The sequence below is a fragment of the Fusarium vanettenii genome, assembly GCF_000151355.1.
Source record: "Fusarium vanettenii 77-13-4 chromosome 3 genomic scaffold NECHAsca_2_chr3_3_0, whole genome shotgun sequence".
Taxonomy (NCBI): Eukaryota; Fungi; Ascomycota; class Sordariomycetes; order Hypocreales; family Nectriaceae; genus Fusarium; species Fusarium vanettenii.
In genome coordinates this window covers 143,320-168,161 of record NW_003315880.1, presented here as the reverse complement: position 1 = coordinate 168,161, position 24,842 = coordinate 143,320, and the positions used below count along the sequence as shown (strand labels likewise).

Genomic DNA, 24,842 nt, shown 5'->3' with positions numbered 1-24,842 from the left:
CAGGGATGTGACTCCATCTTGAGATGGGTGCGTCGATGGTTCAAATCTTGTTTAAAAATATGGACTATTTGTGGCTGTGCTGTCGGACTTTTTATCATCATCGGTCTTTACCTCTCTTGTGCACCACCAACGTTCCCCTCACTGCTGCATTACATGGACCTTTCACCATGCTGCCGTTTTTCTGTAGACAGGTATGAGAGGGACATTATCAGCATCAGTTGCATCACCTGGGACAATGTCCCTCTCATCACTTAGCGCAATGTCCTCCTCGTCACCTGGGGCAATAACCCCCTCATCAGCCTGGGCAACTCCCTCCTCATCACCTGGTGCAACATCCCCCTGATCACCTGGCGCAGTGTCCCCCTCGCCATCATTCTCGGTTTCGCTTGGCCTCTTCACCACCATGAATGAGCGTGAGAGCCGATATAAGAATCCCCTCTCAACGCCAACTTCGTGACAGACAATTAGTACAACAACGAAAACCAGTAACTCTTGGAGTTGAACTTACATATGATCAAGTACAAGTACTTCGATAACACGGGCGCCCATATTAGTACCGCGATCACTTGACCAACACCCCACTCATCTGCACCAACTCTCTTTTGCAGAATCCTAAGAGAAATCAGACAGGCATAGAGAAAGAAGACCATGATCACGTCAAAGGCAGCGAACATGAAATGCTCCAAGTGAGCAAGAAATCCCATCGCTAGCGTATATGTGGATCGCTGCCTGAGGCGCCGATGCATTTGGGCTACCCAAGCCATCTTGGTCAGTGCCGATATGAGAATGAATGACCAAGTAGTAATGATCGAAATGGCCGAAACGTAAATAGTCGTAGGCGGCAATATAAGGCCGTAAAATTCCTGGGCAGGGGCACAAAATGATCGAAGTGAAGTGTTGCCACCGCATTCCGAGATGCTGTTCAATCCTTTAAACAACCTGTATGCCTCGTCGGTAGTTGGGTCAGTAGTTTTAGCAACGGTCTCAATGGCCAGTACCAGAGAAACTGTAGATAGTGTCCGGTTGTAGAAAGGGTTAAGCCGTGCTCGGCGCAGGGAGGTTTGGGTCAGGGCGACAGACCAAGCACCTGTACTACCAACGAGTTGAACTAATGTTCTGAACTGGGATAGATTCACCCAATTAGCTGACTCGCTGGTAAGGGCACGGGACTTAGCATAGAGTAATGCGATCTCGATGCTGATGACAAGGAAGCATTGAGCTTCATGGAACTCGACTAAGAAAGTGCTTGTAGCATGAACCAAGTTCTTCCACAGGCTTCGTAAAATCGGTGGCCAGCTATCGAATAGCCTCCCCCAGTTCAAAGGAGGATATGGGGTGCTGCGGAGAGTATTTAAAACGTCCAGGTAATTAGGTAGTGATATGAATGCCCATACATATACCGCCATCGCTGTTTGAAAGATGTAGGAGATGACCACCTATCACCGGTCAGCTTCCGCAATGCCACCAAGTCATGCTGCACTCACGCCAGGCCCAGCTATATCAGCATCCATCTCGACCTCAACACCTTCGCACAACTCCATAAGCGACTCGTTCAAGACATCCAACTGGAAGCGACCATCCACGATGTAGCCGGCATCCAGATCCTTCATCGTGCACTCTCCCTTGTCCGCGTTGCAGCTCGCCAAGGCACACTCAAATGTGTTGTTGAGTACAATCTCGCCAGGGAAGTCACCAGCACCAGTGATGGAAAAGTTGCGCAGCGTATTGTGAATGAGTTCATGAGACGACTCGTTGAGGCCTGGGAATGACGTGTCTGCTAATGAGAGTGAGGCGAGACTGAGACAATGCCATAGCGTCCTCCATGAGCCGAACATGTCTGAGCGGCGGCTGCATAGGTCCGAACAATTTGTGATAGTGCTTAAATCGTCCCCGCAAACGCCAGGGATAAGTTCGATCTGTAGCATAGAGTCCAGCAACTCGGCACTTGAGCTTTGGTTAAGAAGTTGGAACCAGCTCCACGGTCGACCAATGGTGGCATTAATGATAGCGCCCACGCCTTCATCAAATTGATCAACCTTCCATCCGAGCATAGTCTCAAACTGGGGTAATGCCGGTAGCGAGTTGCCGCGCCTGGAATATGACGTCGCTTTGGACTGGTACGGCGACATGGGGAGTTTCTTGCTAGAAATGGTTGTGAAGTCTGAAAGATGAGAGCTCGAAAGCAGGCAAAAAGTCGACCATCAAATTTGAAAGAAGCAATGAGGGAGGGAATAACGGCAGATGCTCGAAACCACTCAGCTCGTTATATATCGGTGCCCGGCGCTAAGGGCGCTTATTGCGACGTTCAGCTGAGGCTGGCTCCAGGCCTAATAACTGGCCATGAGTTGGACAGCTGTAATGTGCATTTAGCAAATGGGCTGGCTGATTGGTAGAGCAAAGGGTGTAACGAAACAACCGAGGAACGCCACTTTCTACACCTCGAAACAAGGCTCTGGATCTTTGCACTAATATTTTCAAAGCGTGTTCTAAGAATAGGAGCAAGAGCGTGGGATTCTGATAGAAATATTATAGTGAGCTATCAATAACCCTTGTCGCCTCCTCTTGATCGAACTTGACGTGGTCCAGGGTCTCCTCCGGCGACAAGTACACCCTCTCCATCAGGGAAGACAACATGGGCGTCGGGTGTGTCAGGCTCTGTGGCTTCCAGGATCAAATTTTCTATGCATAGCCCCTCTTTCCAATCCATAGATACGCGCCAGCCTGCTTTCACCCTTGCTTTTGTCACCTTGCCGGATGACCATGCAGCCGGCCAGGCTGGGAAGAGACGAATCTCAACCACACCTTCAGACCTGATTCGAGATTGCACAAGGCATTCTAGAATACCAGCACATCCTCCAAAATTACCATCGATCTGGAAAGGAGGGTGGTTGTCCAGCAGATTTGCCAACGTTGAACCTCCCAACAGCAAGTCCATGTGCTGTCGGCTACCTTCGGCGTCGAAAAGGCGAGCATGTAGGTTCAATAACCAGGCTCTGCTCCAACCAGTGTGACCTCCTCCGTTCGCGGCCCGCCGTTCAAGCACCTTCTTCGCCGCGGTGGCTAATTCGGGCGACATGATGGGATCGATATATTCTCCAGGGTACAGGCCGAAGAGGTGAGAGACATGACGATGGCCGGGCTCATGTTCCTGATAATCCTTTAACCCCCATTCTTGTATCAATCCGTCGTTGTTGATAGTTAGTGGCGGTAGCTTCTCGAGAGCTTCCTGGACTTGACTCCGAAGAGGGTGATCTTGGTTGAGAATGTCGACGCTGAGAAGGAAGCTCTCGAATGCGATGCGAACAATCGTCATATCAATGACGGACCCTTCACAGAGAATTCCAGGTTTACCAGATTCCGATAAAAAGGTATTCTCTGGCGAGAGCGAAGGGTTGGTAACGAGATACTTGCCGCACGCAGATGGAATAAGAAAGTCGAGCAGGAATTCGATACAACCTTCGAGTACCGGAGCCACGCGACTATGCAAAGCCGAATCGTACTCATACTTCAACATATTGAAGACGTCAATGCATACCCAGACGCCTCCTAGCGGCCAAAGACTGGCAGGCATCCATGTGTCTTGTGGATCTGTATCACCCCAAATGTCGGTGTTGTGATGGGCGCACCAGCCTCGACAGCCGTACATCGTCTCGGCCGTCTTCCTTCCTCGCTCAGCCATCTTCTCCAGAAGATCCATGACCGGCAATGCGCATTCGAGAAGGTTGCACTGTGCAGCCGGCCAGTAGTTCATCTGGAGGTTGATGTTGATGGTGTACTTGGATCCCCAAGGAGGCGCGAAGAATGGGTTCCAAATGCCTTGTAACGTCGCTGGCAAGGCCTTGTGCGAGTTTCGGCTCGAGGAGATGAGGAGATAGCGGCCATAGTTGTGATACAGCGCCACCAACCCTGGGTCTCGGTTGTTCTTTATTCTCTCGTCGGTCGGGATATGGCCTGCGTTTGGCCCCATTCGCAACGACATTCGGCCGAAGAGATTGGTATAATCTTGTCGATGGTGCTCGGCCAATTCGCTCCAAGGCCTCTTGAGAGCCTCATCGACATCGTGAAGAGCTGATGCTTCGGGGTCGGCGACTCGGTACGTCGTCTGCGCGCCGATGGCAATCACGCAACGAGTCGTATTGACGATCAAACAATTGCCGATCGCTTCGACTTCCCCATCATTTGCATCGCAAGAAACACCAAGCACGAGGGCCAATTGATTGCTGTTTCTTCCGCCCGGCGTAGCGTGAAGAATAATGCGACCGTCTTCAGCTCGAATACTGTCAAGAAACTCGTTGGTCTCCCACTCGACATCGCTTCTTCTCGTCAATCGCACAACAAAGCGCGTCTTTTCCGAAGCCTCGAACCGAATCGCCAAGACATTGTCTGGAAAACTGGCAATAACATCCCGTCGGTAAGAAACACCTCGGCACGTGTACTCGGTGGTGTTCTGAGAAGTGCTCAGATCAAGACGTCGCCTAAAGTCAGTGACATCCTCCACGCCATGGTTAAATTCAATCGTGCAGTTTCCCAATGGTTCATAATGCCGCATGCTAGTTGGCGTGGCGAAAAAGGCCTCCCTCACGAGGGTCTCGGCCTCTTGGTGCCTCTCGGCTCTGATGAGCTCTCGAAGCTTGGCAAGGTTGCGTTTGGCATCCCTGGGGGTTCTATCCTGCGGGCCGCCGTACCAAACAGAATCCTCGTTGAGCTGGAGCAGCTCGGTGGTAGTTCTCCCGTAGATCATTGCCCCCAGCCGGCCGTTTCCTACCGGGAGGGCCTCAGACCACGAAGATGCGGGGGAGGTGTAGTGCAGAGCCAGGTCCTGATCGACATCGTCCATGGCTGGAAGCGCGCGCCGGCTTGCCGATGCCTAGTGGTTGCGGGGACGGGAATCAAGCTAGAATAGGGAAAGGAGACAAGAGTGTAAGAATATAGCCGTCTTGTTGGTTGAATGTGAGGATGTGCTGCGTTTGTGCTTGTGCTTGTGCCCTTTGCTAGCCTGATTTTGTGTATGAACTGATCCTCCACGAGGACCGTCTTGCACCGCTGTTTTTAACCCCAGAACCCACCAGAGCAACCCACATACCGAAGTGGGCGGCTGGGGTACGAGGGGAATTGGGTGCTCTGATTCGAGGAATTATTGTCTACAGGGGGGTGAACCAACCCCAGAGTCATAAGCTTTGGGCAAAGCTTGGCCCTGCTCGACTTTAGCCGTGAGTGATCGGCAAAGCATAGAGGACCCATTTCGGGTAGGGTTGACCAGGAACTTTGCAAAATGCCCCATGGGCACATGAGCAGGTGGGTTGGTTAATTGTCTGGGGTCATGGGCAAATGCAATGCCAGGATGCGGCACCGCAAGTTTAATCCCGTGGACGCGGTACCGGCTCCAGCACGTCTACCTTTCGGTCAAGACTAGAGGATGATCCAACTGTAACGGTTGCATTGGGCATCTCTATATAAGTACCGGCACGAACACTTGCGGCTCCTCCCCAGACAAGGTTTCATTCTCCATCTTCTTTTGCTCAAATACCTTGAACCATGGCGAGAAGACAACCCGTTGCACACGTTGAGCAGCACAACGTCTACCAAGATGTCAACGCCGATGCCGCAAAGGCTGGCGTTGCCGTTGAGGAAGTTGTTGCGGCTCGTATTACCGAGGATCACTTGGTCACCAAGTCGAGGGAGGCCTTGAAGCTACGATCAAGGGCTGGCTTTCGTCTCTTTCTCATCATGCTTGTCATGGCTGTTAACCAGGCTGGGTGAGTGCCTTTGATGAAGACATGTTTCTGTGTAACAGTAACTAACCTTGTACAGCTACGGTATCGATTGGGGTGTAATCAGCAGTATCAACTCCAACACCCACTGGCACGATTACTTTGGCTTCGAGAACAAGGGCTCCACTCTGGGTGTCATCAATGCCCTCATGACCATCGGCAACTTCTGCGGCGCTCCCTTCCTCTGTCTTGCTGACAAGGTCGGCCGACGCAGCGTCAACTTTGCCGGTTGCTTCCTCACCGTCGCCGCTGCCGCTATCCAGGCTGCTTCGCCCAATGTTGCTTGTCTGATGGCTGGACGTTTCATCCTAGGGTTTGGTACTGCGCTTTGCACGAGTTCGCAGTACATTGCCGAGGTTGCGCCTCCTCACATTCGTGGACAGTGAGTACTGCCTCTACCCTCCTGTCTTTACTTGACTGACACATGAGACAGTATCGTCGGTATCTTTGGTGCCTTCTTCCAAGTCGGTTCCCTTGCCATCATCGGAATCATGATGGGCTTCACCCACTGGGAGAGCAACTGGAGCTGGAGAGTCGCCTTCCTCATCCAAGCCTGCTTCCCTGCTTTCGTCTGCTGCACCATCTACTTCCTCTGCCCCGAGTCTCCTCGATACATGGTCATGAAGGGACAGAGAGAGAAGGCTCGCCACATGATCTCACGCTACTTTACATCTTCTGAAGACATCAACCATCCTTTTGTCGATGTCATGATGTCCCAGATCGACGAGTCCATCGAGACCAGTGTTGTGGGTTTCCGTGCTACCTGGGATTTCCGCGTCTTCTTTACCAAGGCTGCTGCCTTCCGTACCTGCATCCTTGCACTTTACTCTGTTTTCCAACAGTGGAATGGTAAGTCACGCATGTATCTGTGCAAAAAAACAGTATTGACTCTTTAGGTGGTGGCATCATTGGCATGTACCTGGACCCCGCCCTCGAGACCATTGGAATCACCAAGAAGCTTGATGTTCTGGGTATCAACCTCGGTTTGACGGCAACCTACTTCGTCTTTACCCTCTTTGGTGCCTACATCATCGAATATTTCCGTCGTCGCACTCTAATCTTTGCCGGATTGATCGCGATTATTATCGCCCAGGTTGCAGTCACCATCACCAGTTGGCAAGTTGAGCAGCAAGAAAACGCGCGATACCTGTCGTATCTCACGGTTGTCTGGATCTATGCCTTCCAGGTTTGCAGTGCCTCGTTCATTGCTACCATGCACAACCTGTACCCAGTTGAACTGCTCTCCCTGGCCCTCCGAGCCAAGGGTATGGCCATGTACACCATGTTCCAGGTAAGCCCCCGTCTCTCCGCTATGTCAACACAGCACTGACCGTATGCAGGGCGCTGCTGGTGTCGTCCACAACTACGGCATCTCAGTCGGTATCCAAAAGATCGGCTACAAGATCTGGGCCGTCTACATCGTCTACAACTTTGTTCAGCTCATTATCGCCTACTTTGTCTTCCCCGAGACGGGCAAGCTTAACCTGGAGGAAATCGACCACATCTTTGAGACCAAGGGCGCCAACCCCGTCAAGCTGAGCGTCAAGGTTGCCGACGCCAAGTGGGGTTCGCTCAAGGCGGAGAAGCTCCGCGCGCGGAATGGAGGCGTTGTGGAGGTGTAGGGTGTGTTGATGAGACCACTTTGTTTATGATGTGAACCATATGATACCTTAGTCTGCTGGAATAGTTTGCTCTCATGACCGTATCACTAATCTCAATAACATTGGATTTGTCTATCTTGCAATAACTTGGATTGTTTTCATGAAAAGGGGGCGTAATCACGAAAAAGAAACCCCACTTCGCACCTGGTCGCTTGGTCGCTGAACCTCGCCTATGGGACTGCGTAGTCATGTTCAAACGCCCTTGGGCACATTATGTAATAGACACTATGATGAATCACTCCGGATCTCTCAAGAGCCCATGAGTCTCCATATCTCGCTAAGCTGAGGAATTCTCGCATGGAGGCTCAAGTAGTGGTGGTATAATCGAGATGCTTAACCTCCTCCCCTTCACCACGACAGATACGCGAGATCACATGACGTTTCTGAACCGACGGCACGGCTAATTACCATCCAATAAAAATTGAGCCTTGTGCCGGCGGGGTTTTGTTGCGTTCTGTTGTCGAAGGGTCCCCGGATTCCTTACGGGATGACGGACCGACGGCCCGTGATATGCGAATAGCCGCCCTCACCCATTCGTGCGCAAGTGGGAGGGGTTCGGCTACCTCATAGGATCCAATATCGGGACAGTTTTACCCGACTTTCAACGAACCATTTCTCTTGGGCACGGGGACGGGTGCTCGTGAGCACAACCTCCACTAATGCATGCATGTTTTCCCCTCTGACAACGCATGATGGTGAAATCCTGTGTCGTCACGTTTTTGGGGTTTTATTTCTAGCCTCAGTAGGCTCTGCGGGTAGGCTTCTTGCTCCAACATTGTCCACTATCACGAGTTTCTGACAATATGACTTCTCAGGAGTTTGATGAATCCATCAAGGGAGCTCTACCTCCTGACTTTATCTGGTGAGTTGATTCATCAGGCCCAGAGCGCCATCTGACATTGAGCAGGGGATGGGCTACAGCGGCTGCCCAGGTTGAGGGCGCGTGGGACAAGGATGGAAAAGGTCCATCCATCTGGGATACCTTTGCCCACACGCCCGGCAAGGTGAAGGACGGAAGCACTGGCGATGACGCTGTGCGGTCCTACGATCTGTACAAGACAGACGTCGCCTGGCTTAAGAAGTATAGAGCCACAGGCTACCGTTTCTCGCTTGCTTGGTCGCGCATCATTCCTCTTGGCGGGAAAGATGACCCTGTTAATGAGGAGGGTATCGCTTATTATAACCGACTCATTGATGAGCTTCTCGCACACGGCATCACCCCTTTTGTCACCCTTTTCCATTGGGATATTCCGCAGGCCCTGGAGGATCGGTATGGGGGCATGTTGAACAAGGAGGCTTACACGCCCGATTTTATCCGCTATGCTCGAGTCTGCTTTGAGCGATTTGGAGACCGCGTCAAGAACTGGATCACATACAACGAGCCCGGCGTATACTCACTCGCGGGATATGCCGCAGGAGTGCACGCCCCAGCTCGCTCAAGTTTCCGCGACCGTAACGAAGAGGGCGACAGCAGCACTGAGCCCTTCACCATCGGCCATACGGAGCTCGTCTCTCACGCATACGTGGCAGACATGTATAAGAAAGAATTCAAGCCAACCCAGCAAGGAAAGATCATGATCACGCTTCATGGCAACTGGTCTGAGCCTTGGGACGCTGATGACCCCAAAGATCAAGAGGCTGCGGAGCGGGCACGAGAATTCGAGATTGCCTGGTTTGCCGATCCTTTGTACAAGACGGGAGATTACCCAGCGTCGATGCGGGCTCAGCTTGGCGATCGACTTCCACGATTTACTCCAGAAGAGAGCAAGCTCGTTCTTGGCAGCTCGGAGTTTTATGGGATGAACTCATACTCTGCGTTTTACGTCAAACATCGCGATGAGCCTGCTGATATCAATGACCACAAGGGCAACATTGAGCAGTCTGATGAGAATAAGCAGGGCCAACCTCGAGGACCCATGAGTGACACATACTGGCTCCGCACAACACCTTGGGGCTGGGCGAGATTGCTCCGCTGGATCTGGAACCGTTACGGTGTTCCAATCTACATCACCGAAAACGGCACCACCGCACAAGGCGAACACGACTGGAAGCCCAAAGGACCCGACGATGTCCTTGAAGACCCCTTCAGAATCGACTTTTACAAGAGCTATCTCACCGAAGTCGCCAAGGCGTCTCAGGAAGGTGTTATCATCAAGTCGTATTTCGGATGGACGTTTACGGATAACTGGGAGTGGGCTGCGGGTTACTCGGATAGGTTTGGATGCACTTGGATAGACTTTGAGAGTCCGGACAAGACGAGGTATGCCAAGAGGTCGGCTTACTTTTTGGGAGACTTTTTCGATCATCTCATTCGCAAGGAGTGAGGCTTGTAGTTTAGAGTATGAATCGAGTCTTTTATTGAGGTTGTTTCTATTCTATTCTAGCCACTGGAACCCTATTCGTGAACTGCCCAAAAACCACGGCCATTAAGGCTCTGACAAATTATGACGTGCAGCCTAATGTCCTAGATACTGGAGCTCTTAGTCATGTCTTACTTTCTCTCATTTGTTAAGAAGGTATGGCGAGATTGGAGCACTGCATTAATGCCGACGAAAAAGTCCAGTTCCCATACACTCGCCCTTATTAAGTATCCAATCCGTCAGCGCGTTCCCTGGTTACTTCCTGATGCTTCGCCAGTCACTTCCGGTTCCTTCGGCTTGAGCTCTTGAATCATTCTCTGGCAATTGGTGCATTTACAGCTCGGATCCCGAATTATGTCTTCGTCCACGAGTTTCTGCTTCAGCTTCTCGGGTTCTCTCTGTGTTGTGTCCACGGTCATAAGTGCGGGCCCCCAAGTCAACATGTAATTCGGTCCGTAAATCTTTGTGAGGGCATCTGTAAAGACCTTTTGGTCGTAGATCCACTCGATGGGTATTTTGTGGGTGGTGAAGTAGCCTGGCCAAACACTAGCCATTTTGTGACGTTGGTTCCTTGGTCGTTTGTTGAATAATTGGCAGTTTGATTTGATGTGAGTTTCTCTTTGCCGGCGCGAGTCTGCTGAGGTCAAGTGAGTGGGCATGTGCAAGAGTATTTATATCCCCAGCCGAGACTTGCTCAGGGGCTGTGTAACACTGATGCAGAGACACGAGCAGTTGGAGAATCACAAGAGGCGAGCGAGAGTACTCGGCCAAGTCTTTGTGATTCATAAGAAGACGGGAACCCAGGTTTGGCATTGAGTAATTGTAGAGAGGGTTGATGGTTCAATGTTGAACGCAGCCGACAAAACCCAAGTGCGGTGGTGTAGTAAATATTCACATAACCCACCAGTAAAACGCAGTGATAAGCCCTTAACAAAGGTCCTAAGGTCTCTAAGCGAGGCTGAATGGGGAAAGCTTCGTGCCAAGATAAGTTGCAACGCGCATGCATACTTATTATGCCCGTTATAGCCGGTAAAAGTAGGCTTATTAGTGTGGCATCTTGCGAAACCCAAGAGTCTAGCTCCTCGACTTTCCTGCCATGTAATGGACTGAGCGTGAACATAATACGAGAACTCAAGGCTATTTCAGTGTCTGAAGTTCTTGAAATTCTATGAAAGCGTAACTCGCTCTTACTTGGTCCTCAGACATCCACATGAACGAGCAAGGAAAATGAACTTTGGAACCAATGGCCCGAATAAATAATTTCTAAATAATTTCTAATTATTTTGATCGCTTAGTTAAGGGCGCTGAAACAGCATAATCCATAAAATTCGCTTTATGGCTCTTGGAGATACAACCCAAGCAGAAGTCCTAACAGAGGCCGAGGCTGCCTCTTGTTTATAGGCGTTTCTAACGCCGTGATGGTTTACGCGACAACTCCTTTCCCACTACGGTGTTTTCCAGCATTGGGGTTTAAAGCTGCTATGTACGGAGGTTAGAGTAGTTAAGTACCTTATGAGAGACCGCCAAGTGTCTGCTTCGAGAGATTGGGATCCTTTTCCGCGGATGTCGAATATCATCACCTAGATTTAGTCACTTATAATGAAGTATCTAATGAAAGAGTCTAGGAGAAAAGATGGAAAAACGGTGGCAAGGTCTGGACCGCGTCATGATGTCTAAAGGAGTTGTTGTTGCTTACCTTGGTCCTTGGGCTCAGTTGCATAGACTGGTGCCCACACCTTCTGTCTTCTGTCTTCTTTCTTCTCACCCCAACAACGATCTTCAAGGAGACGTTTAGAACCACCCTCAGCAGAAGCCTTGGTAGTTGTGCAACATGCATGGCCAGAAACTGCAAATCTTGAGAAGAAAAGCATCGCGAAATGGCCATGCTCTCCCGCTCCTTCTTCATTATCTACTTGAACCAGCACACTCAGTGGGTTCTTCAATGCATCGGGAGACTTCGCTATTTCTCTATTTCGCAGGTGCTCGCTCTATCGATTGCTTGAGCCTGAACAAAAGGCAAGGGCAATCAAATGATGACTTGGGTTCTGAGGCGCTGTGGATGCTCCCTTCAATGCGATGCTGAATCGCAGAAGTGGGTATTTGCCGAATCACCGCAATCGTTTTGGACAAATGCTGCCCCCTCAGTAGCTTGCGCTCAGCTTTGTCTTTAAACAAATCTTTTGCGTGGTCACTTCTGAACTCGACTCAACTTTCGCAATCTTGGTCCTCTGGGAGACTTATACCTGTGGCGAGTGGGTTTGACCTTTTTGACAAACGTTTTCACTACGATGTTGGCACCTCTCCCCATGCACACTACCCACTTTCCCGAGCAACCTCGAATCATCCAACTGAGATGCTACTCAATGGGCCAAGGGTCCAGCTAAAGGTATTATCTCTAACTTGGCATGAGACGGACCGAAATTTAGATGAATTCTTCGACTTTGTTTTAATTAAAAAAAGTCTCTTAAAACTCTTCTTATTTTCACAACCTTAAGCATAAAGTTTTAATTTAATTTTTTTTTAAATTCTAAAAAATATCTATCTAGTTCTATCTTATATAACCGCATTATCGCCGCAGCTAAAACATCCCCGAATGTTATCGGATGTAGCAAAAATATCCAAAAGTGCAGTAATAGAAGACCAAGTTCCACCACCGTTCAAAAATAGAGAGAAAACAATAAAGCCAATATTCGCAATAAACAGCATAATACTCCACCAGTCCTCAAAATAACGTCCCTTATAGAGGTGCAGCCAGAGGAAAGCGCTGATACCATATGTAAACCAAGCGTAAGTCGTAGCCGAACTAACGGCAACAATGGAGTCGAAAACAGGGATGGTGTTGGAGAGAATAAAGACGATAACCCAGAAGGCAGCATTACTGCCTATCCAGGTACCCCATGCCTTGGGGGTATTTGCAGTAACTTCCTTCAGGGCATTGATCTGTCGCATAATAGTAATGTAGACATACTTAGTACCGATATGGCCACAAGCAAGACCATCAGTTAAAATGGCGGGGAGGACGAGTCCGTAGGCTACCTTGGCAGCAACAATAGGGGCGGAGCTGAGAGCAGGGGAGGAGGTGAACTCGGCAGCGAGGCAGTAGACAGCGATGGCGATGAATGCATAGAAAACAACAGATGCAACCATCAACCATCTAAGAGAGTAAATAAAGTCCTTCTTAGGGTCCTTCATCTCAGCCATATAAGTAACAAAGGCGTAGTTACCAGCCAAGGCAAAGAGGATCTTAAGAACGCCGTTCAAGACCTCGCGGAGGGTAGGAGTTCCAAAAAGCTCAATCTCGGGTTTCCAGCCTTCTGGGGCTCCGGGAGGGTTTTTTATACCGAGGCCGATGATAGTAGAAAGAGCCGCGGCAAGGATGCTGAGGATGCAAGGGAGGCCAGACTGAGCCAAGAATTTAGCAGTCCGGGGAATGCAGAGCATAAAGCAAAGAATGCAGGCAATAGCGATATAGCCGACAGTACAGACAGCATGCTCGCTAATGGCATTCAAAGCAATAGAGATGGTAACAACTGCAGAGGCAGCAGTCATGATAAGTTGTAGCAATAGGCCAATGCCACAAAAGATCTCTGCTGGGCGGCCCCCCACGATCTTCATCATTTCAGCGATATTGGTGACTTTGGGATGGGCAACGTAGTACCAGAAAATCTCAACACCACTGAAGTAAGTGATGAGGGCTCCGCCGATGAGAGTGATGAGACCGGGAATAAGACCAAGAGTCTTGAAAACTGAAGGGAGAGCAAGTGCTCCGAGACCAAACTGGTTGGTGAGGAGGGCAAAGACGGTATCGAAGCGGCCCATAGTACGGAAGTTGGCTCCACCCTCACCACCAAAGACGTCTACTTCTCCTTCATCGGCATCGGAGTAGACGGGCTTGTGGTCTAAACCTTCATGGTCGGTAGTGTCGCTGTGATCTCCTTGGTTCTGTTCCGCTATCTCGTTCTTCTCCATCATGTTGTTGGTGGTGTTGTGAGACATGTGTAAAAAACCCAATGGGTATCTTTTTTCGTTCGGTAAAAGATCAAAGTGTTTGGTCTAAGCCGTGATTTTTTGTTGGTTTTTGGTCTAGAGAGCCTTTACTGGTCTCCTGGACCGGGGTGTAAAGGGGTTGATGGTGAAATCTTAAGCGATAAATATATGTTCCAAAAAGGTTGTTTCACTGGCGCATCTGAGAGTGGAGATGAGTGTGAGGATAAGAATAACTAAAAGTAAACCAGTGAGGCTTGAGGTAATATATATTCCAAGAGATGTAGGGCGATGAAGGGTTGCCGCGAGTTTCAAAATCTCTCCACGGTGATATCATAGGGCTCGAAATGCTCCAAAGGCATAACCTCCGAATCTTCCCGGATGACTGGAATAATCGAGAGGTCAGCGCGTCCCTTACGAATGCGGAAAATGGAATGTTTGATACCGCTTATCGCTAATATTCCCGCGTTTAATCATGAGACATTCGACAGGAAAAGGGCCATCGCTTGCGAATTCAACCCAGACCGCGAGAGGGGACTTTGCTGACCGGTGTGCGGGAATTAGTTCTAATAGACCCTGGATCGTGGACACCTTCGGAAGACGGCCGCGAGGGTTGTTGATAGTCCACTTCGGGAAGTCGTCCATACGTTGATGCGCATTTTCAGGGCTGGATTCGTAGAGACATGGATGATTCCATGAAACGGATGGAAAACAATTCACTCATGGCCTGTGCTTCTTGATCATCGACAGAAGGTCCGCGGCAACCAAAGAACTGTTCCGAGAGAACGGCAGATGCTGGTCACAGAACAAAGCTTGGTCAAAGCTTGTCGCATGCAAGCTTTGGAATGACATGGAACTCGAAGCTATTCGAGACCCTCTTGGCATTTCTGGCAGGCCTCCCGCCCTTCCAAGACTCTTGGTGTGCAGGGCGTTTGTGGGGAGATTCTTGGCTCCACGATCGTGAGAGGGGCCCCGAGTGGGGGTCGTCGGTTTGTCCCGACCCCTATTCCAAGAATCAAGTCCCCTTCGAAATCCGAGACGCGAAGGACGCGGTGAGACCTCTCACCTGGCAAGGCGAGCGAGTCAAGTCCGTGGTGGGATGATAGCTGTACATCGAGCCGCTGAGCAGACCGTGAGGACCGTGGTGAGATGCCACTTGGCGTGGTTCCCATCAATGGAGTGAGTGGTTGATCAAGGCCTCTGTGAAATATTACTGGTTCGGAAGGGGACTCACCGTCTTTTTCGTCTGACTGATGGTCGCTCTTGGCATTGATGGTTGTGCTTGGCATTCAATTTGAGCGGGAGGGCCCAGGATATATGCTCTTGGCGCTGGATAAGCGGCAACTGTTCACGCCACTATAGTCTCCCGATCTCTAGAAGAAGTCGCACGACCAGGTATATTGTTCCATCAATGCGCACGACTTTTTACGAGGCCCGGCCTAAAAGGGATAGTAAGCCTGTATTCCATCAATCCGCTTGGTCAAGGGCTCGAAGAAGGGGGTAGAGTTGTAACGTTGCCAAGGAAAATGGCAGCGTTTCAAGCCCGGCCGGCCTGTGACCCGAGGTAAATTCAAACAATGCAATAATTAGGCAACGCAATAACACAACGGCACAACTCTCTCAATTTCTTGCGCCCGCAACTACGCCCCCATTCTCATCACGAATCGACCCCCATCCTCTGCGCTGCTGGTCTTCTCACAGACGCGTCGATGGCTGCTCCCAGATACGATGGAGCCTACACCAGGCCCAGGCCCAGCGGCGGGGGAAATACAGGAGACTATTTTCGTCAGCCCCGCGAAAATAGTCTCCTGTTGTCTTTCCACCACTCGCCAGGCTGTATTGCCTCCTGATCTCTTCATGCCCGCCATTTCCGACGACTTACGATTCCTGAAGCTTTGCAGCTGGTTTGCTCTCATCTGGTCGTGTTCCTCTTTCTCTCAATCAACACATCCACCGCTCTTAGCGTACCGCGGCTCCTCCTTCACGTCGACCTCAGCACCTGTTAGCCATGCCCCCGGAACTTCTGTCGTAAGCATCCCGCCACAGCCATCTTCAGCTGGTAACTCTCGGCATGCCCGCCAAGTCGTCACGCGGGAGTAAAAAAACATGAGACGCCAAATCAACCCCCAACTGCCTGCTTCAAAGTCAACAGTCTCCCATGATCGACCTGGCTCGACGATGCCGCCATTGCTTTCCCACAATGCCCCCCCGCAAACATTGGTACCTTCAACACTTCCAGTTTCATCGACTCCAAACCAGTACTGTTATTTAGAACTCATGGTCTTAATCATCCACCTATCTCGAGGTCAAACTCACCAGTGTCAATATCCGGTTTGCGACCCAGCAAACCACCGGACCTCGCGCCTATGTCTCTGCGTGCTTAGCAGCACAGGTCATTTGCTTGAGACTGACCGGATACTTTCCGAACGGGTGAGTGTAGTGTCAAGCAACAAACCTCGAGACATTGATTCCCATTCTGCTGTATCATTCTGTGATATTCTTGGCCTACAACCTGCCGGCTTGACAAGTATCGATTGACCTTCCCTCGGTTGTTAGGCGGCAGAGCTCATTGGATTGCAGTAGGTGATTATCAGGTCCGTTCCATCGAATCTCACTGCCCGTCAAGCCCAAGGAATGCACTCTAGTCTTCTTCTCATATCCTTAATTTGCCAAGGACTTGAGCAAAGTGATGAAATACATTTGTCATGACCGTTGGCCCATGACAGTAACAATTTTGCCTCTTTGTTCTTCACATAAGCTCTGTCATTATTTTCCAAGGTCATGTCTGTAAACCTAGTCCCTTATCTCTTGGGCAGTCAAGGAGCTTGTAGAGTCCTAACCGGGGTAAAAGTCGACTAGCATAGATTAACAGGTACTTATTCCCTACTAGTAATTCTACAGAATGGTAGGTAGCTTCTATTCGTGGCGTGACAGGGAAGTGGCCCCACAAGTTCAGCCGTTGCCAAGAGCCAACATGACATCACATTCTTGGCCCACGACCCCCACTCTTCGTCATGCGCAGTCATCAGCCTCGAAATTGTCTTGATTTGTAGCAAGAGAACTAACCCCAACAGCATCCAACGTGTAATTATTGAGCGCATTTTGACCCTTCGTCTCCGTGTCTAATCTATCCTTATTTCGAGAAATGCTAGCCTTTCTTCATCCTGCTCATATTCCACCCGTTCATCGTCTAAACTGGGCAGATGCCCAGGATCTCAAGGTGAATCTAGGGTAGCTCCGCCTACGCACTGGCCCAAATACTTCCACTCCTGAAACTCAAGGCATATTCATCAAGTCCGTTGTCGTAATTAAACAAGCTTTCTGCCAGGGATAAGGTCTAGGAGTGAAGGATTAATCCAAATGCCTAGAAATGGGACCAGTTTAGAGTTGATGGGCTGATGCGGGCTAAGCCGAAATTGAGCCGGCGAGCGTAGGGCCTAGAAAAGCGGTGATCCATACCACGTCACATGTCGCTTATGTTTCGTCTCTAACCAACTTTCATGTCCCATTTGACCCCCAGAAGGATTAATTGACCCCTTTTCCAAACTTTCAGGCTTCCCTTCTCTGCAATGCCTTCAACGTAGCCTTCGTCAGGCTCAACACGCTTGCTTAATGGGGCACTCAAGACAACAGATTCAAGGTTGGTAAGACCCGAGAGGAGTGTCCTCAGTCTCTCGAAATCCAGCTCCTCAAGGCCGGTGGGATGGGTAAGTAAACCGCCGTAGAGGTTGCTATTGTGTGTAGAAATCCAAATTTTCAGGCTTCGTAGGTTTTGGAATCTTTCGAGGTGTAGCCAGTGAAAATCACAGGGTTCGTGGACCTTGGGCTCAAGGTCGTCGCAAGGCTCGCCTTCTTGGCAACTCAAATTCTTATCAGCTTCTTTTCTTGTGGCCATGCTCCAGCAGCAGCGATGGTGCAGAGGGTAGTTCCGGTCGAGCGAGATTTCGATGTGACGGGTGTACTGGAGGAAGGCCGGGGGCGGTTTTATGCGGTCTTCGTAGAAGCCCCTCCGTGCCCTCAATATTGGGTGTGTGTTGCAAGACCCGAAGAGTCCTTGGATGGCCAAGTAATCTGTTACAATAAAGGTTGTGGATTGGTAGATGGATCTTAGGCATTCTGAGGATCTGCGTTTCTTCGTTAGATTGAGTGCAATGGGGTTGCCGTATTCACGCACATGAGCTTGCATGTCAATAGCATGGCCATATACGAGCCTAGAGCCGAAGAATCTTTTCGTTTCGCCGCCATCTCTTTCTTGATACTGCACCAACATTCATGTTCATCATATTCCTCGAGTTTCTCACATTGTTCAGGGTCCCAATTCTCGACCACACATTCAAAGAAACTCTCCTCGCAGGCCCAATGGTTCATCCACGAGGATAAATCTCTTCGACGATAAGGAATGTTGTTTGCGACCCTGCCGACAGAATTGAACATTTCGATAGGCAAGGCATCAACCTCCTCTTGCAGGCGATTCCCGACGTAGAATTCTGTCGTACAAGGCCATCGGGCCAAGTGAACCTCGCCTAATCTCCCATCGTGATACCTTGTATGAGAGACAAGGTGTTGCCGCAGGCCGACACAACGCCAGAGTTCGAGATAGATAGCTTCACGAACCTCGGGCGGCAGACGGGCGACGAATGAAGACTGAGATTGCGAGTGGAACGGCATGGTAGAGCTAGAGGACGAAGCAGAAAGAGGGGATCAATTCAAAAGTAAGAGGATATCAAGAGGAGGAGGGAAAATGTGTTGGGTACGGGTGAGACTGATCCCCTCATTTCAGCTCGCAAGGAATTAAATTAGCGGGGTTCTTGCTGAAACGCGCATAGGTATGTACACGATCTGAGTAAAATATCTGACATGATTTGAACTTGTCCAATTGGCTAGCCCTCACCCTTGAGTCCCTGAGTTTCAGCCAACGCCATACAGGGCTTCCAGGCCGTGGCTGTAAATCTACGTCTTTTATCCAATTACCTTTGAGAAACGGTATTAGCAATGCAACATCCGTCGTGCTAAATAACGGAGAGCATTCCGATGGCGCGATCAAGTCAGCCTGCCAGCTCGGCGAAAAAGCCGCGGTTAATCCTTCTTAGTAATCTTGTAACTCAACGCCTGTTAAATTCGGTTAAACCGCTGCGAACAGTTACCCCGAGAGCACCGAGTGAATGGTCCTAACACTCTCTGATTGGCTCAATGGCGGCTCTTACGTGGGGCCCTCAACGATGTAAATAGTTGGCCCCGCCTCTCGGTGGTTGATCCCCCGCGAGTTTCAAGCTGAATACATAGCAACAGACATCTAAGAACCCCGAATTTTTTTTTTACCTACCTACCTACGTTAGACAATAATCCCTTCATCATGGTGCGTGCCTGCCCATCAGCACCTTGTTTGCTTGTTCGCCAAGCAAGCCTAGTTGGCTAACATAGACCAGCCTAGCAGCGAGACCCAACAGGATGGCAAACCAGCTTCCAATCTTCCACCGGCGACTGCAACGATTCCCGTGGACTCACAGCCCGGAGAGAAGCCACCCCTCGACACCTTGATTAGCACTCTCGACTTTGAGGAAGTAGCCTCGAAGACCCTCAACCCCAAAGCATGGGCCTTTTACTCTTCAGCAGCGACGGATCTGATAACAAAGGGTATGAACGCAGCTTGCTATGATCAAATGATCTTGCGTCCTCGTGTCATGGTCGATGTTGAAAAAGTTAGCACCAAGCAGAGAATCCTTGGGTGTGAGAGTGGTGTCCCATTCTACTTCTCTCCGGTTGCCATGGCCAAGTTGATTCATCCTGAGGGCGAGAAGGCGGTTGCGCGAGGATGCAAGGAGAGCAATGTCATCCAGACAATCTCGACACAAGCATCCTACCCTGTGGAAGAGATTGTCAAAGAAGGAGAGGCTGGGCAGTCCTTCTTTTACCAGCTATACGTCAACAAGGACCGGAGCAAGAGCGAAGATCTCCTCGCACGAGTTCAGGCATTGGGCATCAAGGCAATTTTTGTCACTGTCGATGGCCCGGTGCCCGGGAAGAGAGAAGCAGACGAACGAGCAAAGGCCGAAGAAGGACTTTCTATTCCAAGCGGTTCCAAGGCCAAGAGTGACAGCAAGGGTGGCGGTTACGGGCGCATCATGGGCAACTGGGTGGATGCCTCGCTCAGCTGGAAAGACATCGCTTGGTTGCGAAAGGCCTGGTCTGGTCGTATTGTGCTCAAGGGTGTCATGACCGCCATGGATGCCAAGCTCGCGGCTGAGCACAAATTGGATGGCATCGTTCTAAGTAACCACGGCGGCAGAAACTTGGACACTAGCCCGGCGACCATCCTACTACTGCTCGAGCTGCAGAAGAACTGCCCTCATGTATTTGACCAGCTAGAGATCTTGGTAGATGGAGGTATTCGACGTGGAACGGACGTCTTCAAAGCACTCTGTCTGGGGGCAAAGGCTGTGGGTGTGGGCAGAGGATTTTCATACGCTCTGAACTATGGTGAAGAGGGTGTCAAGAAATATGTCGAGAGTGAGTACTTGCTCGAAAAGCTAATTTTGGCAGGGGGCTAATTGCTTTATAGTACTCAAAGACGAACTCGAGACAACAATGAGACTCTGTGGTATCACTGATCTCTCTCAAGTCCACCCTGGATTGGTGAACACGGGTGCCGTGGATCACCTCGTTCCCGGTCTAGACGGTCATCCATATGCGAAGTGGCGTCCTAAGGCATCACTGTAACTAGGCTGACCTATTCGGCTGTATGGGCATGTTTCAGGTGACAGTGTCTTTCGATCGGGGTTTCAATATTGTCGTGTGCTGGTGTGAGTTTCTTTGCTATGTTCACCGATGGCTTCCCAAGAGACCTGGCTAAGTAACCAAAATCGGGACAGTCTGCCTTCTAGACGAATATAGGTATAAATCAAGCATTTGAATTAGGTATAAGTACATGGTATGAACCTTTCCTAGATTCTCGCAATGATTCTAAAGAGAAAAGGATAGGATTTCAACTTTACTTTAGGGTAGGTCTATCTAGACTTGTCAAAAGGAACCCAAGCAGGAAGATCCATGTAAACTCATATTCTAGATGGGTCCTTTTGAACAAAGAAGTTAGTTGGTAAACGACCTCAACATGCATGAGTAGGGCTACGGGGCAAAAAGAACCACCCCGTACCCACGCAAGGAAAATTTGACAAAAAAAGGAATTTGAGCTTGATCATTCGACCACGCCAGGATTCGAACCTTTGAATGATGTTAGTGGGGGATTCGATGGATAATGCTATGAATGAACTAACCTGGAATCTCTAGAGAGTTCGGGAGCTCAGAGACCGAAATCTAGCGCCTTAGCCATTAGGCCACGCGGCCGATGGGAAGCGGGCTTGTTAAACAAGTTGATGGGGTCTCTCTGCATCGTGAGCAGATTTTTCATGAGTGGATGCAAGGATGACCCACGTTGTGGACCGCGTTGTCGTCCCGAAGGTGAATTCGGCCGGAGATGACGGAGTGCCGAGAGCCGCCGATGGTGCCCCACACTTTCCTCGGACTACCGGCCTTGGTCCGGGCCTGGCTCAGTATGCAAAGCCATCCATGAGAGAAGGCAAGGCACTATGTCTCGTTTCATCATACATTCGAGACACTTTGTAGATGTTGCAGCATATGAAAGCGGGAAATCCGGATCCCGGCATAATTGTCCGGTGGCTATGCTCAACAGGCTCTGTTCCCAACGAAAGTTGGCCTTGCTGGAGATAAGACTTACACACCTGTTCAACAGAAATGACGTTTGCTGAACTACGTGATTATTGATGCATGATCATGAGGTATCTTTCCTTTGTCACCACAAGCTGTAGCCCGTGAGTTGTTCACCTCCCGGGCCGTCACACCGGCAGCTTGCCGTTGCCAACAACCGCTTCATACCTACGTGTCTATGACATGAGAGGCCAAACAAATGTGCCGCCTGGGTTGAAAGTCGCTCAGAGATGAGCACATTAGTTCAAATGCTGCATCTCCGTTGCCAACGCCTTCCCTTTCGGCCCAAACAGTTCTTTGAGTGAAAGGCCTAGTTCCAGACGCTAGCTATGCAGCGACCCGAGACAACAGATACGTGGCGTGCCGCGTTTGATGATGTGGTACAAACGGGCTCATCTATATCTTCGTCATTGACCATGAGGTTCTCCAACTTTCGGTAAAGTGCAGACCTGGAAAGAATCATGCCTGTGGGACTGAATCAAGAGCACGTCGGCACGTTCAAAACCAGCCAACTACTTAAGCAGCTTCAAATCCCACCAGGAGAGACTTTCAATCCTTCCACAACATCTTTTTACTTCTACATCTACAGCACTCTAAGAAACGACCTTGAGCTAAAACAACGACATGGAAGCTCCTGACAAAATCGTCGGACCATTCACGCAATGGAATCCCGACATCCAGCGATCGGACACGATCAAGTTGGATGACTTGGAAATTACCTTCAATCGCTTCACTCCCGCTGCTGGTGGTTCTTCTCGCGATGACATGCCTCCATCGATTGGCTCGTTCCCGCTGTTCAATGCCAGCGATCACACAGCGAAGGTCGCCCAGAGAGGTGACCGTGTTATTACCATGTCTCGTAAGTCGCGGTCTCCTGATACCAAGGTAGCGAGGTGCTGATGGAGTTCATGTAAATCCTTAGAGCGCGAGGCCATGTCTGTCAGCTTCTCCTCTCAAAAGGAGTACACCATCAAGATCTACTCGGGCAGTGTCAACGCCATCTCGGGAGAGCTGACCGTTGACACAACGGAGCCCCCTCTTCATCGTCTAAACCTCATTCAAGGCGGAAGTTTCGCTCAGAATTACACCCTGGTGCTCCCACCGGGCTGTGAGTCTCAGGATGCTGGTCATGATACCATGGGGATGCTGCGCTTTGAGATCTCTCGTCTGGACCGTTCCCCGACCGAAAGTTATGAAGGTCGCTTCAAAAGCCCGAGATATGCGATCAAACTGCACGGCTTGTTTTCCAACGTGTTTTTCTCGGTTCATGACGGTACTCCTATCACCGATCTCATTTTCACGCTTCGAACCGCTGGTTGCAAGTCTCGTGACAATCGTGACAATATGACCCCTACTTACACCATCCGTCATAACGGCAAGTTCTTAGGACGTAATGACACTCCCAACTAATCTCTCATGAAGTCGGAATTTATGTTTGCTGACTGTCGTAGCGGATGATACCCTGGGCGACCACAAAGTGCAGGATGTAAGCGATTCAGGTTGCTTCTCTTGTATCTCTTATCTTGGCACTAACAATGGCACAGGGGGACACGATTTACGCCTCGACAGACCGACACAGAATCGTCGGGTTGTCCGGCTATCCAGAGTATGGCGACAGTGCCAGAGAGATGAACACCGTGGCGTTCGACATCCACATTCTGAACAGTGCTGCCCTGTAGTGGTGGACAAGAAACCACAAACCCAGGTCCCTGTTCCAAGGTTGTCTATCTTGGGTCCAAGAATGTTATGGGAGACGTCATTTCACTTTCCGGCCTTTGTTTTTGCAGGAGGGATTGTCTTGCACTTCTGTTGGCGAGGATACCTTGGGTTGGGAAGGAGAACAAAACTACCGACGAAGCATGGGCAAAATTCGTACGGGCTGTAGGGAGATATGGGCTTGACGTGTACTAAAGACCAAAACACTTTAAACATTGCTGTATCTGCTATTATTTAAGATCCCTGGTTATCCAGAACCAGAAAACTACTTAAACACCTTCAAATTTCCCAGAAACTCATACGCATTTCCCCCTTTCCATCCACACCATCTTCAAGACTCCCTTGGCCCATCACAAAAACATTGCGAGAAAGCTTTTAAAAACGGCGCAGGATCTCACCCAGTGGGATCCCAAAATCCCGTTGTCGGACACCATCAAGCTAGATGGCTTGGAAATCACCTTTCACCGAACCGTTCGTTTACCAGACAACTTCGACGAGAACAAGCTGCCCCCATCACTCGGTCAGTTCCCGCTGTTCAATGTCGGCGAATACGCAGCAAAGCTTCCCTCAGTGATGGCCCAGAAGGGCGGCCTCTTCTTTCCCATGTTCCGTGAGTGACGACGACCTTCTACGTCTAGACTCGGGTAGCTGATGCGGGAGACTTCTTTATCTTATTAGAGCGCGAGGCAATGTGGATTGGCTTCTCCTCCCAGAAGAAATACGCCGTCAAGATCTACTCGGGCAACGTCAACGTCATCTCAGGCGAAACGGCCGTCGAAACTGCTAATACCTCTCTCCATCGCAGCAGACTTCTCAAAAAGGGCAAGACTATATAGGATTACATCGTGGTGCCTTATCAGGACTGGCTTGATGGCTTCGCTGTTGAGCCAGGCGTGGTCCGCCAGTTTGTGGCCGTCGTTCCGGGAGGTGATGGACCTTGACCACGGAGAATAGAACCACCTATGAAAGATGGGCAAAGGGTATTGGGAGAGAAGGGCTTTACAGTAATGAAGACGAAAACAGTTTAAGAATTGCCTCATCTGCTATTATTTAAAATTCCTAGCATATTGGTAATTTTCTACCCCTGTCTATGTCAGAGTCGGAGGTCTCAACTGCCTTGGACACAATGCGGTCACCCTCAGCAACATTCACCCTCTAATATCATGCTAAGGTATAGATGCAATCCAAATTTCTCTTTTCGTTAGTTATCTGACCCGGCCCATAGCGCCCTGCTTTGTGGAAGCTCAAAGACCTAGTTCGTTCTCGAGGCCGAAGTGGTGAGCAACGATCGACGTCGCAGGTGATTCGAACTCTTCCTTAATTAACCACTTGTGCCAACGCTATTGCCTAGAACACGGTTCCCCGACTGCCGCCGCATCCTAGCTTCGGGGGAGTCATACGATCGATGTCGATCTTCACCCCTGTACACTCGCTTAACCTATCAAATTTGTTAGGGGCGGCCGCCGCCTTCGGGTTAATTCGACGCGATAGGCGGCTCCTGATAAGTCCCGAATGATTGTTAAGCAATGGCAATTATTACTTTTTCTTTCACGTCAGTCTTCTCCGTCGTTCCGCGCAGTCCGCGGATATTTATGAAATGACACGACTCGGAACCTACGGCAGGGCCT

The 24,842-nt window shown here is 50.1% G+C and overlaps 9 protein-coding genes across 9 annotated transcripts; 4 read left to right on the top strand and 5 right to left on the bottom strand.

The window, feature by feature from the left end:
- Positions 1–162: 162 nt before the first annotated feature.
- NECHADRAFT_77342 (uncharacterized protein) lies at positions 163–2,129 on the bottom strand (the record flags this gene model as incomplete). The annotated part of the gene is made up of 3 exons (XM_003052370.1): positions 163–449; positions 509–1,436; positions 1,485–2,129. 3 exons carry the CDS (start codon positions 2,127–2,129, stop codon positions 163–165), a joined length of 1,860 nt encoding a protein of 619 aa, XP_003052416.1.
- A 410-nt stretch (positions 2,130–2,539) lies between these two features.
- On the bottom strand, positions 2,540–4,837 carry NECHADRAFT_105964 (uncharacterized protein; the record flags this gene model as incomplete). The annotated part of the gene is made up of 1 exon (XM_003052369.1): positions 2,540–4,837. The coding sequence occupies one exon, from the start codon at positions 4,835–4,837 to the stop codon at positions 2,540–2,542; it is 2,298 nt and encodes a 765-aa protein (XP_003052415.1).
- A 698-nt stretch (positions 4,838–5,535) lies between these two features.
- Positions 5,536–7,393, top strand: NECHADRAFT_35640 (uncharacterized protein; the record flags this gene model as incomplete). Its single annotated transcript, XM_003052826.1, has 5 exons — positions 5,536–5,756; positions 5,812–6,153; positions 6,205–6,620; positions 6,668–7,062; positions 7,112–7,393. 5 exons carry the CDS (start codon positions 5,536–5,538, stop codon positions 7,391–7,393), a joined length of 1,656 nt encoding a protein of 551 aa, XP_003052872.1.
- Positions 7,394–8,235: 842 nt separating this feature from the next.
- On the top strand, positions 8,236–9,756 carry NECHADRAFT_91617 (uncharacterized protein; the record flags this gene model as incomplete). Its single annotated transcript, XM_003052825.1, has 2 exons — positions 8,236–8,294; positions 8,340–9,756. 2 exons carry the CDS (start codon positions 8,236–8,238, stop codon positions 9,754–9,756), a joined length of 1,476 nt encoding a protein of 491 aa, XP_003052871.1.
- Positions 9,757–10,031: 275 nt separating this feature from the next.
- NECHADRAFT_77338 (uncharacterized protein) lies at positions 10,032–10,346 on the bottom strand (the record flags this gene model as incomplete). Its single annotated transcript, XM_003052368.1, has 1 exon — positions 10,032–10,346. One exon carries the CDS (start codon positions 10,344–10,346, stop codon positions 10,032–10,034), a length of 315 nt encoding a protein of 104 aa, XP_003052414.1.
- A 1,999-nt stretch (positions 10,347–12,345) lies between these two features.
- Positions 12,346–13,761, bottom strand: NECHADRAFT_36802 (uncharacterized protein; the record flags this gene model as incomplete). Its single annotated transcript, XM_003052367.1, has 1 exon — positions 12,346–13,761. The coding sequence occupies one exon, from the start codon at positions 13,759–13,761 to the stop codon at positions 12,346–12,348; it is 1,416 nt and encodes a 471-aa protein (XP_003052413.1).
- Positions 13,762–17,263: 3,502 nt separating this feature from the next.
- On the bottom strand, positions 17,264–18,444 carry NECHADRAFT_77336 (uncharacterized protein; the record flags this gene model as incomplete). The annotated part of the gene is made up of 2 exons (XM_003052366.1): positions 17,264–17,900; positions 17,951–18,444. 2 exons carry the CDS (start codon positions 18,442–18,444, stop codon positions 17,264–17,266), a joined length of 1,131 nt encoding a protein of 376 aa, XP_003052412.1.
- An 845-nt stretch (positions 18,445–19,289) lies between these two features.
- NECHADRAFT_35867 (uncharacterized protein) lies at positions 19,290–20,493 on the top strand (the record flags this gene model as incomplete). The annotated part of the gene is made up of 2 exons (XM_003052824.1): positions 19,290–20,283; positions 20,336–20,493. Coding segments are annotated over 2 exons (1,152 nt in total), but the record flags the coding sequence as incomplete, so codon positions are not given.
- A 1,629-nt stretch (positions 20,494–22,122) lies between these two features.
- On the top strand, positions 22,123–24,050 carry NECHADRAFT_77334 (uncharacterized protein; the record flags this gene model as incomplete). The annotated part of the gene is made up of 6 exons (XM_003052823.1): positions 22,123–22,357; positions 22,421–22,888; positions 22,950–22,984; positions 23,043–23,163; positions 23,507–23,824; positions 23,893–24,050. The coding sequence occupies 6 exons, from the start codon at positions 22,123–22,125 to the stop codon at positions 24,048–24,050; spliced, it is 1,335 nt and encodes a 444-aa protein (XP_003052869.1).
- Between the last annotated feature and the right edge of the window lie 792 nt (positions 24,051–24,842).